Source organism: Talpa occidentalis, unplaced genomic scaffold, assembly GCF_014898055.3.
Source record: "Talpa occidentalis isolate TD23 unplaced genomic scaffold, MPIMG_talOcc4v2.1 talOcc4.15, whole genome shotgun sequence".
NCBI classification, from domain to species: Eukaryota; Metazoa; Chordata; class Mammalia; order Eulipotyphla; family Talpidae; genus Talpa; species Talpa occidentalis.
The window spans coordinates 87,218,099-87,235,176 of record NW_023601543.1 but is presented as its reverse complement, the minus strand read 5'-3'; the positions used below and the strand labels follow the sequence as shown (position 1 = coordinate 87,235,176).

Below are 17,078 nucleotides of genomic sequence, written 5' to 3'. Positions count from 1 at the left end.
ATCCATCCATCATCTGCAAATCCTATCCATCCATCTATCCATCCATCTATCCATCCATCCATCCAATTTTCTATCTATCCGTCTGTCTGTGTTTCTATCTATTCATCTATCCATCCACCATCCATCATCTATCCATCCATCCAATCTTCTATTTATCCATCTGTCTGCCTACTCCATCTATCCATCTATTTGTCCATGCATCCATAATCTATCCATCCAATTTTCTATTTATCCATCTGTCTGCCTAATCCATCCATCCATCTATCCATTCATCCATCCATCCATCCAATTTTCTATCTATCCATCTGTCTGTGTATCTATCTATTCAACTATCCATCCATCCATCCATCCAATCTTCTATTTATCCATCTCTGTGTCTAGTCCATCCATCCATCCATCCATCCATCCATCCATCCATCCATCCATCCATCCATCCATCCAATCTTCTATTTATCCATCTCTCTGTCTAGTCCATCCATCCATCTATCCATTCATCCATCCAATTCTCTATCTATCCACCTGTCTGTGTGTCTATCTATCCATCTATGCATCCATCCACCCATCCATCCAATCTTCCATTTATCCATCTGTCTGCCTAGTCCATCTATCCATCTGTTCCTCCATCCATCATCCATCCATCCATCCGCCCACCCAGCAACCCACCTATCAAACTCTCATCCCTCTATTTCCTAGGGAGGTAATTATGCACCATCCCTCTCTCTATTAGAAAGTTATTGTGTATCTATCTGTTATCTGGGGAAGGCACCATATGATTCCATCTACATTAAGGAAGAAATATAATCCCAGATAAAAATATACAAGTCAGATAAAGAAAAACCGTCGCTTCTAATGCCTACTATGAAATACAAGTCACTTGCAAGTCTCAGTTTGATTTGCACGGGGCAGCCCTGGCCCCACGGTGTCTGGTGTCTGCTGACAGTATCCACAGCATTGTTCCTTGTCATCTGGGGTCGCTGCACTCTGGAAGCCCCACTCCTGACAGTCAGACTATCCTCTGAGCTAATGCACATCCACCTTCCCACTGGGACCTTTCAGTTTTTTGTGTGAGCCTTTGCTACGATACTACCGTGATGAGCGTCTTCACAGACATGCACTTATGTGCACTCTGGGATTTCCACGTCGTCAGCAGCAGCCCTCGGCGCTAGCGCAGGTCATTCTGCTATTCCTGAGTCGTTCTGAGGAGCTCTTTGCAGAAGTGACCGTGCCAGGCATCACAGCTGGACAGTCACCTCCAAGTCACTGATTTCAGTGTCTGACACTGTCCCCCCCAAGAGCGTGCACTAGCCTGGGACTGGCCATTGGTGGACACGGTCCAGATTCCTTTCCCCACCGAGAACTGCGTACGCATCGAGAAAAGAGAACGTGTGGGTGTCTTCTGCTCCGAGAATTGACAGTCCTGTTCTCCCCTCTTTTACAATAAAGGGTCGGTACAAACGTCAGCCCATAACGGCAGCTCTGGCTGGACAGGACACTCTCTAAAAACAATTCCTTAAAGACATCTGCGCTTTTCTCGCACAGTCCAGAGCGGATGGAGCCAGCTCGGGCATGGAAGGATGCAGAAGGGTCTGGAAGCTGGAGGTGGCTGGGACGTGCTCCAGGCTTGCCGCGGTGCCTGGGGCTGGTTTTCCTGCTTCGGGAGCCCCTGAGGGGAGAGCCGGAGAGCCCAGGGCGGGACTGCACTCCCTGAGGACCGTCTCGGACTCTCCCACCCCATTGCGCGGCCAGGAGGCCGGGAGGCAGCGATGGCCAGGAGGGGGTTCACCTGGTGCAGCCTGAGCCTCTCCTGCAGGGTCCAGGAGGTGCTGGGGTTCTCCCTCCATGACCCTCCATCTGTCTCTCCATCCTGTCTCCCCTGCCCTCCATCCTGACACCCACAAGTCCGGCTCTAGCCTCCCCTTACCTTCCGAGTAGTGCGACAGCGTCAGCAGGCTGACACAGGAGGCGCCGGCGCCCGAGCCGAAGATGGTCACTCGCTTGGGGTCACCCCCGAAGGCCCCCACGTTCTCCTCGATCCACCGCAGCGCCTGGATCTGGTCCAGGAGGCCATAGTTGCCCTTGGCCGCCTGGTCGCCGGTGCTCAGAAACCCTGCAGGGAGGACAGGGTGGTCAGCGCACGGGGTGGGCGGCGGGTAGCGCACGCAGGCGCCGATTCGCTCCTTGGCTCCCGGGGAGAAGCCGCTGGCTGGACGCCGCTGGGGGGGCCTCCTGGTAGCCGTGGACACCTGCGGGGGCCTCGCCCCTACCTACGCGAGATGGACGCAGACACTGATGATGCGGCCACACCCAGGGCACAGCGTGTGCTGCCCGGGGATGGACTCCGGGGCGTGTGGGCTGGCGGGGAGGGCCTGCACCCCCAAGCTGCCTGCACTAATAGGTTCTGTGCCCGCTGCATCAACACAAGAGCTTCTATGGAACAGAACTTGAATATCACGAGTCTCCAAACCAAGCTTGCAAAGTCGCCATGCCCTCGGGGGTCAGTGTCCAGCCCAGCAGGGTGGCCCAGAGCAGAGCCCCTGAGCCCAAAGAGTGTCCCCCACATCTAAGCCTCCTTCTGGGGGACCCACAGGACAGGGGCAGGGGGGGTCAGGCAGGGCTGGGAGCCAAGGAGCCAAATCCAACCAATGTCAAGACAAAGTCCGCAGGGGTCACCCCCCCACGGGCCACTCCCAGCGCCTCTGTCTCTGCCAAGAGTTCACGCCCCGTCCCCGGGCAAGTCTAAGGCCGAGAAGTCGGGGTCTCTGCCCCACGGGCCTCCCCCAGACCTTCTCCTGCCTCCCCATCCTGCCTCTTTCCTTCCCCAGGCTCCTCTCCAGCCTCTACTCCCTGCCCAGCTCCCCCTCCCTTGGCTGGGGACCCTCCCTGCTACACACCGATGTCTATTTTCTCTGGCAAAATGCAAGACACCCTCGTTTTGCAGGGGAAATAAAGGGGTGTCGGGGGATATTTTGCATGGGTGTCTCGTAAGATGGTCCGCAAACGTGAGAGCTTCTCCCTGAGGGTTCCCTTCCTCATGACTCCCTTGCTCTGAAGTAAATACCACTTTCCATTAAATCTTTCCATGAGATTTAAATACGCAGAGTTTGGAGCAATAATCCCCGTAAGGCTGAAGCTGCAGACTCAATCGGAGACTCGATGAGATCCCGTCTTCATGGCGTGGGGCCCCTCAAGATTTATAGATGCAAAAAAAAAAAAAAAATCCATGGCGCACAGAACCTGGAATCCTTTGATCTTGGCCCCAAAGCCAAAGCGTATTCAAATCTCCTCCAGGGTGAGCTGCCACAGACACGCTTTATTTCAAACAAACACACAAGGATTCAGTGAATGGAGCATCTTGGATCCGTGCCAGGTGCAAAATTCTGCATCCCAAGAAGTAAGGCGATGTGGGGTTTTATTTATTTTTGTGCAAAGATTTGTTTAGTGATGCACACAAGAGCTGGGGTGCAGGGCAGAGGTGTGGGGGGGTGAGAGGACTCACCAGAGACAGAGCGGGGAGCAGAACAGGTGCATCTACTGAAACACACAGGTGAGGGGAGCAGCGGGGAGACAGGAGGGGTCTGCTGCGCCGTGTGGGTAGCTCCCTGGCCGGTTGGGGATGGAACTCGTGCTGCAGAGGCTGCCGACAGCCTCACAGTGCTGAGACTTAACTCCTGGCACCACCAGGGAGGCCTGATATGGGCTTTTATTGAGGCAAACGGGTGGGTCTTATTTCCTCGCTCATGTCGCTAAAGATCTCCACCTGGACAAATGCCGCCCGCTGGTATCGACCCTGCAGAGGCTGTGAGTGTGCTCGAATCCAGGGCCGGGAGCCTCTCCTGAAGGGCCCTCGAGGTCCACTCCTGGCCCAAACGTCCACCCAACTTTATGAGCAGATCCCTGTGGTCAAGGCCTCCTCGAAGAAGCCACGTCTTCAGAAGCCCTCGCCACCCACACTCGGCTCCGCTGCCGAAAGGCCCTTCCCGAGTCTCCGCTCCGTGGTCCACCTTCATCCCTGGGACGGAGCTGCTTGCAGCAGACGGAGAGTGTGAGGCTGAAGAGTCTCTTGTGACGCACCCCCAGGCAAGCAGCAGCAACCCCGAGCGCCTTCTCGACCCTAAATCCCCGTGGACGGAGGGTGCAGGGCTGGGGGGTGGGCGTTCAGAAATGGATGCAAAGGCAGAAGAAAGGCTGCCTCTTATTTTTGTTTTAAAATTGCAACATGCAGGGTCTCATCTCCCGGAGAGATGCAACACGACACCCCACAAGGGGTGCCTGAGGTGCTTGGGACACAGGGCAAGATAATGAGTTAGCAGCAGGGAAGGGGGCTGGTTGTCTGCAAGGCCTTTGTGGGGTGAGCTCTGTGATGCAGACACAGCCGTGGCGATGCTAAGGCTGCACCCCAGAACCCCCAACACCGTTGCACACCAGCACTCCGTCAATGAAAAGCTTTGCAAATGCCGAGAAGCTTGAGAGCAGGGGGAAGGGGAGCAGATCAGCTGTGGACGGTGGGAAGCAGCCACCCGCAAGCCCTCTTGGACTTAATTAGCAATTACGGATTCGTGCGGATGCCAAGGCAGCGCTCGGCAGCATTCACCGCCGAACCTTTCTGCAAGGTTTCCCATAACAAGAAAGGGGCTTGGCGGGGAGAAAGCCCCTTTTCATGCAGGGCTATGTGGGGGCCAGGCTGGGGAGGGGGCGGTATAATTAGCTCTCGTTAAGCCCCTCTCGCCCAGGAAGGAGGGAGCTGACTCAGCCGGATGGCTCCGGGCTCCCCAGCAGCACAGCCTCGCCCCAGGGCTCCCAGGATGACCGTTTGAGGATTTGTTCCAGGGGGGCCGGGTGGGGCCCTGCAGCCCTGCACCAGCCAGGCAAAGCCCAGCAGCCTCCACGCCTTGACAAGCAGCCCCAAGGCTGCCTCGATCACACGGGTCCAAGCATCCCCTTCTGGAGCCGGTGCACGGCCCGGCCATTCCCCAGTGAGGTGACTCCACAAAGAATACAAAAGCCACTATTTCAAAGGAACGTGTGCACTCCTAGGCGCAGAACCACTGACGACAGCCCAGTTATGGAAACAAGTGCTTAAGGTCCAAGAAGTGGGTCAGAACGAGCTGGTGGAATACTAGCCGGTGGAATACTACTCGGTCATGAAAAAGGAGGGAATCCTGCAGTTTGTGACAACATGGTAGAACCGCAAGGGGTGGTGTTGAGTGAAATAAGTCAGGGCAGAAAGACACAGCTGGGTGGCGTCATTTATATGTGGGGTTAGAGGCAGAGGCAACAGCCAGACAGAATCAAACTGTAGTAAATTGTCACTATCCGGCTGGGGAATTGAGGCAACAAGATGGGGAGGGCCGTGGCCCCATGGCGGAGGGCTGACAGGGCACAGCTGGTGGCCAGCCGTGGCCTCGACGTTTGTAGAGGCTTGAATTCAAAGAGCAAAGCCGACGTTACCTTCATCGGCACAATTTCGAGTTTCCATTATATTAATTCCCAAAACTAAAACGTTTCCAAGCTCCCTCCGGGCCTCAGTCCTCAACACAGCAGCTGGGGGGTGTGAATTTCTGCTCCTGAACCCGCCGCTTGATACGGAAGGGATCTCTCCGCGCCGAAGCGGTGGCAGTTATTGCTGGAGCGAGATTCAGATTCAGACCCTTCTTGGATCTGGATGGACGCCAAGTCCTCATTATATTCTAAGGAATATAATGTCGATGCCCCCACCGGTCTCAGCGTGAGGTTGAGTGACCCCCAGGCTTGCTCGAGGGGCTCAACAAATACCAAAGCCCGGTTCCCGGGATGCGGCATATGGCGGACAACAGAGGTTGCCGAGGAGACTTGGGGATGTCGCCGACACACCGCCAAGGGCAAACTGATGCCCCTGGAATAGGTGATATGGGTCCTCGGCAACGTGGAGGAGGGGACACTCCGTTGAGAGGCCCGGGGTTCTGATCCTGGGCGAGCCGGGCACCACGCCGAGAGTCCGAAGGCTGCAGCCGGCTGGAAGGAGTCAGTCCTAGAAGGTCGCCCGTCCCCTCCTGCCTCCAGCATCAAGGAGAGGCCAGCAGAGCAACTGGAGTGGACGCCATGGAGCCAGAGGACTCATATACAAGTATTTCCAGACCTATAAAAAAAACAACTCTACAGCTCCGGGCGGCCATGAGTGGCTGTTATCCGGGGGGTGGGCGGGTAATGACGACGAAGAATAGGGTCCAGAGCATCGTGTTTGATTTCTCTTCACCCCAAGAGACAGCCGCCATGTTGATGTTGTCGCTGGTTGACGAGACTGAGTCCATTTGAGGAACGTGGTTGCTCAAGTCCACGGCCATAGAGACCACGTCAAAGTCCCCACCCACTGGTTTCTTCTCCGGTGACCGCTATTTTGTTCTCAGAGTCCAAGGGGTCAGTTTTGTTCTGTTTAGTCTTACGTTGTGCTTCTTTATATTGCACACACGACTAAGTTTTGCTGCTCTGCCTGAAGCTACTCACTTTGTGACTTGCTCCTCTGACATTTCTCTTCGCATCACCCCCTTCAAGTCTATCCGCATCCTGACAAATGGCGGGTGCGCTCCTTTTTCATGGCTGAGTAGTATTCCACTGGGTTGACCGATCGTACCTTCTTTATCCAGTCACCTGCCTGGGTCACTTAGATGGTGTCCACGCCGCGGCTATTTCCAATAACCTTGCAATGAATACGGGACAGTGTCTGTGTTTGTGAACGGGTGTTTCTATATTCTTCAGGCAATCTCTCCGTGTAGAGCCTTCGGGATGGACACAAGTGCTTCTGCCGGCGAGAGGCATTTCCAATAAGACCGTAGCAGAAAGACAAATTAGTTTCTCTAGTTCCCCACCCACATATAAATGTGCATCCGTGTCTGGGCACCTATGACCTCTGCATCAAACGGTTTCAACGGCCGGAGCACAGCAGAGTCCCTCGCCACCGCCCCGGCCGTCCAAGGACAGCAGCAAGGGCAGAAAGAGCTAAAAATAGGGACTTGGTGGAAGATGCGCTCAGTCCCTCATGCCTGGTCATCTGAGCCTCAGGGCGCTTGAGCATCTGACTGTGGAGCATCTGACTGTAGCTGCTACGATGAAAGTGAACCAGCCGGGAGGTGTCGCCGAGGACCTGGGGGTGCGGCCGCTCCATGCTTCGCCAAGCTCACCCGGCAGGGTCAGCGCCCATCTTGCAGCCACAGGAGGGTGGGTGAGTGGGGCCACCCTCTCTCCCAGCCCTCGTGGCTCGAGGAGGCCAGGAGGCCGAGGGTCTTGGAGAGCGCGTGGAGGACGCTCTGATCCTGGTGTTTTGTTCTTGATGCCCAGGGCGGGTCCAGCAGGGGCTGCCCAAGATGCGGCAGCCCCTTTCATCACCCGCCCCGTCACCGCTCTTCAAAAGACAGGAGAAGGGCAACGCTTTCTCTTTTCCAGAAATAAAAATCCCTGCACCAACCCAGCGCGTCTCTCCCTCTTTGTCCCCCGGCTGTCTGTTTCATCTGTGGGGCTGTGAAGTCGCAGCCAGGTTCAGCCGGGGCACCTGGATGAGTCGGATCCTTCGTGTCTCTGTGGCGGCGCCTGATGGCCGCCTCCTTCCACAGTGGCCCCGGATGGCAACGCTCTGACATGAAGCAGTAAGTCCCCCCTGGGGGAATGCTTGCCCCTGACCTGCACTGGGTGAAACCATTTGATGGGCCACGATGCCCAGACCGGAGGATCCAAATCACGCGTCCTGCCGGTCCCACTCGCGCCGGAGGGAGTGATCGCATCCAGAGCCTCCAGCCCCGGAGACATGTGCAGCTCCAACGCTGACTCGCCATGGGATGGGGTTGGAGCTGGGGTTTTTGGGGGGTGATGAGGGTTACAGGAGCTCACGATGGGCCCCCCAGGGAGCAGCCACACGCACTTCCAGAAAGTCAGCAGATTGGTTGGTAGCATCAGGCAAAGATGCTTCCCACATGCTGATGAGGATGGTGACATGTCAACTTCTGGGGTCCATGCGCCCCCGGTTCGTAGGATTTTCTGGATCCTCGTTGGCTAGAGGATCACGCCCTACATTTCCCCACGTACAAGCCCCCTTTGATTAGTCGATCTCGCCAACGAATATTCCCCTCCCTGGGAAGTCCCCGAGTCAGCCTAGAGGACTCTGATCCTCAGCCACCGGCTGAGCGCGGACTCACGGCCAATGTTCCACACGATGCCTGTTAAACACGCAACAACATTCACTCTCCAAACGCCCCATTATGCCGAACACATTTTCCTTTTCAGGGCTAAATTCTCTGTTCTGGTGCTTTCAGAGGCTTTCACGGCAAAGAGTGAAATGGGAAAAAAGTTCCCCCCTTGACCGTCACATTTAGATGGAAACTAAATTATACGTGTTCGTGCAAAACACCTTATAATTTACAACGCTTTTACGCATTGTTTAAAGTGTTTCGCCACAAAAAGCAAGGTTCCTTTGCCTTGTCAGCATGGCCGCCCGCATTTCTTTTGAAATCAGAGGATAATGCCAAATATTTGACTAATACGAAGGTGTTTTATAAGCAACAGCAATTATTCAGCGAAATCATTTTATTGCTCTCCTGAGCTGCGCCACGTTGCCCACCTGCCAAACTCGGACAATTTTTTTTTTCTCTGTCCTCCCCTTTGACATAAAACATCTGAGAGATTTTAAATAACACTCGAGCCTACTCCTCAGTGATTGAGATAATCAATTAGCTGCTTTGGGGTGGGTATAGCGGACGTATTTGTTAAAAATTGCACAAGTGATTCGGATGAGCCGCCCGTGATGGGATCTACTCATCTGGAGAGAATGCAAAGAAAAGTAAAGTCCTTTCTTTCCATTTTCTCCTGTCATCGCCGCCTTGAACATCAGCAACTATTTCTGTGCAGGAGCAGCGATTCTCAAAATTCAGCAGGAATAAAACCAACCCAGAGCAGTTTCTGCCCCAGATTTCTGACTCGGGAACCCCTTGGTGCGGGCAGAAGGGCAGGGGGTCTTGCTGGTCGGAGCCGTGTTTGAGCAAAGACATGACATGAAGAGTGTTTTGGAAAAGGCTGCTCTGGGCTATGGTGAGGGCTCCCCACCGAGCCAGTGCACCTGGTCATGGCTTGGAGCTCGACCTTCTGCGTTTGCTAACCTTCCCAGATTGGATGTGATCCTGTCGCTCTTGGTAGGCAGGGACACTGCGGGGAATGCTCTTGACTGTTCGGTGTCTCTGTCAGGAAATGCATGGTGTCCAGGGAGGTTCTCTTTAAGTGTCTGAAGAGTGATGGCCACTGGTGCTCAGGTGGGAGAAAGTCCTCCTCTGTCCAGCTAACTAGCTTGTTTCATCCATCCAGCCATCGTCCAGTCAGCTTATCAATCAAGCAATGAATCAATCAGTCTGTCTATCTATCCCACCCACCCATCCATCCATCTTCATCCACCATCTATGTATCTATCAATCATCTATGCATCACCCACTTCTCTCTCATCCATCTATACATCCATTCATCATGGATCCTCTACCTACCTACCTATTTATTTATGTAATTCAATCCATCCACCTTTCCGTGTATCTGTTTATATAGTCATTCATCCCTTCCTGCAATTATCTATATCATCCCATCCATCCATCCATCCAATCATTCATCCATACATTATCAAATCACATCTATCAATCACCTACCCATGCATCCATCCATCCATCCATCCATCCATCCATCCATCCATCCACTCATCTATCTATCTATCTATCTATCTATCTATCTATCTATCTATCTATCTATCTATCTATCTATCTATCTATCTTTCTATCTACCTCTCTATCCATCCATCCATCCATCCATCCATCCATCCAATTATCTATTTAGCTAGCTACCTAGCTAGCTATCTCCATCAATCCACCCATCTATCCATCCATCCATCCATCCATCCACTTATCTATCTATCTATCTATCTATCTTTTTATCTACCTCTCTATCATCCATCCATCTATCCATCCATCCATCCATCCATCCATCCATCCAATTATCTATTTAGCTAGCTACCTAGCTATCTCCATCCATCCACTTATCTATCTATCTATCTATCTATCTATCTATCTATCTATCTATCTTTTTATCTACCTCTCTATCCATCCATCCATCATCCATCCAATTATCTATTTAGCTAGCTACCTAGCTATCTCCATCAATCCACCCATCTATCCATCCGTCCATCCATCCATCCACTCATCCATCCATCCATCCATCCATCCATCCATCCATCCATCCATCCATCTATCTATCTATCTATCTATCTATCTATCTATCTATCTATCTATGTATCTATCTATATTTTTATCTACCTCTCTATCCATCCATCCATCCATCCATCCATCCATCCATCCATCCACTTATCTATTTATCTATCTATCTATCTACCTATCTATCTACCTACCTACCTACCTATCTATTCACCCATTCATCCATCCACCCATCCATCCATCATCCACCTTCATCCATCCAATCTTCTATCTAACTATCCATCCATCCCAAATTAACAACAATGTTTTCATTTTCTTCAAGTCCCTTTCTTCATTTTGACCTCTGAATATGTCTAAATTCACAGCATGGAAGATGTATTGCGCGAGCAGTGAGACAATTAGGAAAAAAGGTAAACTATGACACATAGAGGAGCTATCTTTGGACATGGAACTTAGAGATAACTCACACATAACATGTTTCATGGCCTCAGGGCAGTTTGAGGAAGCAACAAAAATGCACTGAGAGGTCTGCTGTTGTGTTTTCAAGACACTTTGGATCGACTGTACTTTCCATAGCCAATCAGGGAGGCGGTGGGAGTGAATCATACGTGGGGCTGCAGCTTGTGTCCACACACTTAAAGAGAAAATCCTGAAGTATTACATTTGCAACACAACCTACAGCAAATATTTCTGCTTCATGTGTGCTCAAGCAGAGGGGTAGTAGAGGAGGGTCTGTATTATCCATGCATGTGTCCTCACAAATGCCCCCAGGGGACAAGGAAGTGGGGAACGGTGAACTGACACGAATTCCTGCAGCTTTGACGTGAGTCCGTCCATGAGGCTCCGCTCCTGGCCCGGGTGTGGGAATTCAATATGACTCACTCTCCGTCTGGTAATAAGCACAGCCGCCATAGCTTATCTATTGTCAACAGGGCTGCAATAAACACAGGGGTGCAGGTGTCCTTCTGAAATAATGTTTTTGTGTCCTTTGGGTAGATCCCTAGAAGTGGAATTGCTGGATCCTATGGAAGCTCCACTTTTAACAGTTTGAGGAAACCCCACACAGCTTTCCATAGCCAATGCCAAAAAAAATATAGATGACTGGATCAAGAAGATGTGGTATAGATACACAATGGAATATTACACAGCAATGAAAAAGGATAAACTCAGCCCCAACTGTCCCCAACTCTCTGCGGTGCCCCCCAATTCCATGTCTGGACTAAATACCACGTCAAAGTTTGTTCCTGAAAATGCTGTTTATGAACCTTCACGCGTCACCTACTGTGTGTTGACTCTCCCCCATTCAATCAGGCTAGTCCTGCAAACCAGGTGTTCTTTTAAATTGCTTCTAGGTTTATTTTAATGATCGTTCTAACCAATTGTTTTGGGCCATTTTTATTTATTTATTTAAAGATTAATTCATTCATCGACGCCACCATGAGCTGGGGTGCAGGCCAGAGGTGCGGGGGTGTCCTCCTGACATCTCCGTGGCACAGGACACTCCTCGGAGACCTGTGTGGCTTGTGAGTTGAGATTTGAGTGGGTTTCAGGAGTTGAGAAGGAGCTTCCTCATGGCAAGATGAGGTTTAAAATGAGGTGTCTGTAGGCACCCGGGATAAACTGGCTTGAGCGAGCGTGGGAACACGGCTATTTCCACCTGCAGCCTGATTCTCCAACTCCCCAGTTCTGCCAGGGCAGTTCTGTTCCGGGGTTACAGGTTTTGCAAGGCGTTACTTAGCTCGGGGATGCGTTATTCACATAGGCGTAGGTGAGGGTGGGCGGGCAGGACATGGGTGTTGCACCTTCCGAGTGAGAGGTGTGCGGCGTGAACAAGAGTTACGACAAGGTGGACAAGGAGGAGGGGCCTCCCTGGTGGTGCAAGGGGTTAGGACACAGCACTAGGAAGCTATTGGCAGCCTCTGCAACACGAGTTCGATCCCTGGGCAGCCAGGGAGCTACCCCCAGGGCGCAGCAGACCTCTCCTGTCTCCCCGCTGCTCCCCTCAGCCGTGGATTTCAGTAGATCCACCTGTTCTGCTCCCCACTCTGTCTCTGGTGAGTCCTTTCACCCCCCACACTCTGGCCTGCACCCTGATTCTTGTGTCCATCAATAAATAAATCTTAAAAAAAGAAAACAAACAGGGTGGAGAGAGTCAGCAGGCTGGGACTGGTGTGATCCCAAGGCTTGGGGGGGAATTTGCAGAAGGTGAAACAGACGGTGTGGGAATGTTTTGTGCAAACACATCAGGATTTAAATTGGGGCTACGATATATTTTGCATGATATGGGGTGAAAAATCAAACGTTGCAGGGGAAGCAACACACACACACACACACACACACGCACACACACAGAGTAGCTCCTAACAGGTTTGCCTCAGTTCAAGATCAACTTCTCTCTGCTCCAAAGCAGTCAAGTCTTCCATTGTCCAGGGCTAGATGACCACCTTGCAGCACCCCCAATACCCCTTATGCCCCACCCACCCCCTTAACGATCGTGCACTTGATGTCTTCTGACTTCTGCGTCTCACAAAAGCACGCAGAGGTTGTCCAGTTTCCCCTCCTCTATGGCTTTTTCTAATTGCAATTTTCCATCAAAATGATGCGAGAGATAAGGACCCCCCCCCCAGCACCCTAAGGCGGGCCAGGACAGGCGGAGTAAAAGCAGACGTCACCTTATCACGCTCACTAGCTCGGGGGCCACCTGCAAGGAGCCAGGAGCAGAAGCTGCCACAGTCGATACGCTCCAGCGCATCATTATCTCCCAGACAGTTCTGCTATTATCCCGTCCCGGGCAATGAAAACCCGTCACGCCGCTCGGAGAAAGCAAGACGCCGAGCCTGGAATTAAATCAGAGCCTCTAACTGGACGGTCAATGCCTTCGACTCCTCCAGCGCACCAGCCTCGAAAGCCAATTCCGTATCTCAGAAGCACATTTGTGTGACAATGTCTGTTTTAGTCCATTTCTTAATAGGGCTGCAATTTAAGAGACACTCGCTGAGGGTTACACAGGGGAGGGGAGCTCCGCCTCGGAGTCGGTCTTCAATTTACTCTTAGAAGAAGGTGATTCTGTTGCCTTTAGGAAAATGGTTCAATGGCTATTGTGCTTTAATAAATGAGGGGAGAATCCTCTCTTGGAGGAGATTTGCTGCAGCCAAGGATCCCCCATTAATGTTCAATCCATTGCTCGGTTCTCTTTTCTAGGAAAAGAAAATTCTTTTAGCTGAGCAAAATGGGGGGATCATCGAGATGGCCTGAAAATGCCTTTCTTCCAGGAAACCATTAGGACCTCACATTGCAGAAACGGTGCAACGCGGGTGACTGAGAGATTGAACCCACACACCTGAGGACTCTGGGAGGCACAAGCCACAGGAATCGCAGAGGCAGAGACAATGTTTTGAAAAATGACTGTCCTGAGACAGAGTTTAAAGAGACCTTCACGTTCAAAGCCGTATTTCATAAATTGCAATTAAGGCCGCGCCTGAGCTAAGCCAACAATCCGGACAGCTGAGACAAACACCAGGGACTTTGTGGGGGTCAGGCTCAGTTTTATGAAGTTTCTGGTTTCTGACTATCCAGAGCTATCTCCTTTATTTATTTATTTTTTTGCGTAGAAGAACTGGTGCAGGCCAGAGGCGTGGGGGGGGGTGAAAGAGCAGCTCCTGGGGGGCTACACCGGGGTGATTTGAGGGTGCAGGCTTTTGAGGAAAAGGCACTGGTAGGTGGACAACAAAATGAATGGCTTTCGGCATTTCGCGCGTTATAAATACGGCAGCGCAGAGAGCAGGGTCGGCGGCCACTCGCGCCAGAGCTGAGCGTCCTTCCCTGGAGAAGAAGCCGCCGAGGCTGGTTACACAGCCCGGGACACGGAAGACGCAGGAGTCATGGGCACAGCTTCTCGGAGGGGCTCATCCCCCAGTAAGTGGCGGAGCTTACTGGCCAAGAGTCCAGGAGACTTTGACGGATGCCCAAAGCCACCTCCCAGGGGTGCTTCAACCAACCGCAGTGTTTGTTTCTGACGGGGAAGGCGGTAGCGGAATTCTAAAGGCACCCCCTCTCTCCCCCACGACGCCTGTCCTCCTGGTCAGGATCAGACATGAATCTAGATCCTGCTGAGCGGGGATCTGCAAAGTAACGGGAGGCAGTAGCCGGCAGACGTGAGAGTCAATGATCCCTGAACTCTCCAAGAGGGTCTGCATAGAACAGGAGTCTTAAAAACAAACGCTGCTGACAGCACAAGCAGGGATGTGTCCTCGAAGAGGCTGAGGTTGAGGGCCTGGAGGCGCTGAGCATGAAGCTCAGCTGAAAGCCACAGGGACACAGGAGCCTTCACCCCATGTTGCTCAATCAACCAACATTCTGAAAACGAGGCCAGTGTTGTTGGAAGCAGATTTGCCCCGAGAACAGAGCCCAGGCCACAGCTTCGGGTCGAGGCACAGGAAGCATCCAAGTGACCTAGACTGCTGGTCTACGAACGGTGAGGTGATCAAAGTGGGTTGTTGGAAGTTATCGAGGTGGAGCAGAGGTGGAGCTATGAGCAACAGCAGCCTCTGGAAGCAAACGCGAGGGAATTCTGGGTTGGGATGCGTGCTCATCCCAAGGATGCACTGAAGTTGCAAAGGACGTTTGGCTCAGAAAACCAGGATGGAGTTTTCTCAAAATGTTTCAAATGGGGGCCTCCCTGGTGGCGCAAGGGGTTAAGACGCAGCCTCTGAAGCTATCTGGAGCCTCTGCAGCACGAGTTCGATCCCTGACCAGGGAGGTGACCCACATGGCGCAGCAGAACTCTCCTGTCTCACCCGCTGCTCCCCTCAGCAGTGTACTTCAGTCAATCTGCCTGTTCTGCTCCCCACTCTGTCCCTGGTGAACCCTCTCAGTGCCCTGCCCACACCTCTGGCCTATATCCCAGTTCTTTTATGTATAAATAAGTAAATCTTTTAAAAATATTCAAAATGGATCTACCATACAATCCAGCAGTCCCACTCCAAAATGAAGGGACATGTGTCCTCCCATGTTCACCGCTACACTATTTACAATAGTAAAGTGGTGGGAACAAGCTAAGTGCCCAAAGACAGAAGAGTGGACTGAGAATGTGTATATATATAGTGGTGGAATAGTATACAGCTATGAAAAAGACAAGATCTTGCCATCTGTGACAATGCAGGATGGAACTGCAGGGGCTCATGCTAAGTGATGTAACTGAGAAGGAGCCAGACAAATACCAGGTGATTTTCATTCATATGAGAATACAAAGAAAGGAAACAAAAGAACAGACAAAACTGAACCGAGACAAGTCCTAGAGCTTTGACTGTAGAACAGAGGCTGCCCGAATGGATATAGGAAGAGGGAAGATGACTCAGTGGACTAGAAAGTAACTTTATGGGGTTTTGGTAGTGGGTGTGGGGTGATGTACCTCTAAAAGGTGTGGCCCTGTACCCCTAAATTATATACCACGTGCCAAAGCAACAATACCTCAATAAGAAATAGTATAATGAAAATAAGAAAAATACACTTCCAGAGTGTATGTTCTTGGTGCCTACTGGGTGGTAAATCTTCTAAGTGAAAGATCATTTTCCTTCCAAGCGAAAGATAATTTCAATGTACTGAGTGATCATCTGGTAATAATCGCTGGGCTTTCCCGAGAAGACAGCCAGCTTAGCTGTCACGGGCAGCCTGCCATTGCTGCTCAGGGACAGAGCTGCCTCAGTGCCTGGCCGGCCACCTCCAGGCAGCACCAGGGAAGAAAACTCAACAATGGCAGCACCTCCAGCCACAAAGGTTGTCAGTATCATTCCACATCTTCACCCCTAGAGGAGGTTCAAGGAAAAAGCCACTTGCTGGGCAACACCCCACCTACAAGTCATCATCCCCCGTCGCGCGTGAGCCAGGCAGCTCAGCTCACCGCACACACTGAGGGAATCTGTTGCAGTGTGCAGTAGCTGTGAGCCACGCCACAGGGTCGTCCAACAGCAACAGAAGGCAAGACAAGGATCTGATCTTGGTCAGGGACAGGTGAGATGCTCCAGGCTCTGCTTCTGTGGCTGTCCTGATGGGGCAACACCCTAGAAACCCATCACCACCAGGTAGCAGCAAAACGGAGGTGAGTGCTGCCTCTGAGTTGCTATTAATTTGGGGATGCCTGTGTCAGTGATGCACCTTGACCTCAGACGCCCCTCTGGTTTAAAAGAATAAATTGATTTTAGGGGCCCCCCTGGTGGCACAAGGGGTTGCTATGAAGCAGCCACTGCAGCATGAGTTCGATCCCCAGCCAGGGAGCTACCCACAAGACACAGCAGACCTCTCCTCTCTCCCCACTGCTCCCCTCAGCAGTGGATTTCAGTAGATCGGCCTGTTCTGCTCCCCACTCTGTCTCTGGTGAATCCTCTCACCCCCCACATCTCTGGCCTGTACCCCATCTCTGGCCTGTACCACAGCTCTTGTATGCATCAATAAATAAATCTTTAAAAACAAAAAGAAATAATTCAATCCAGTAGGAAGCAAAGCAACGTAGGAACACGTGAAGGGAGAGAAAGATGGACGGATCCGTTCCCGAGTTACTAAAAAATCGAACTTCAGGAGGCCGACTCTCAGGAGAGCAGGTAAATGCAGTGGTGACAGATACGGCACGCAGGATCGGGCCAGGATCCCAGGGAAAAGGGAAAGGTTCCAGAGTCTTTCAGGTTGGAGGGACAACATGCATGCGAGTTTATGAGGAAGGCAAACAAAAGTAATTCCAGAGGATTTCAGACCCCAGGGAGGGCTTGACAGTGGAGAGAAAAGAGTGATAGTCGTGCAGAGGAAGGAAGATGTAGGATGACAATTTTACAGGGGCTGGCGGCGTTGCACACACATACATCTACTTGTAGGTCTATA

General features: G+C 51.9%; 1 protein-coding gene across 1 annotated transcript in view; it reads right to left on the bottom strand.

Annotated features, from left to right (window-relative positions):
• NLGN4X (neuroligin 4 X-linked) overlaps positions 1-17,078 on the bottom strand; it is a 137,462-nt gene that overhangs the window by 12,542 nt on the left and 107,842 nt on the right. The window contains 1 exon segment of the mRNA XM_054695872.1: positions 1,922-2,107. Coding sequence (XP_054551847.1) covers positions 1,922-2,107 — 186 coding nt within the window.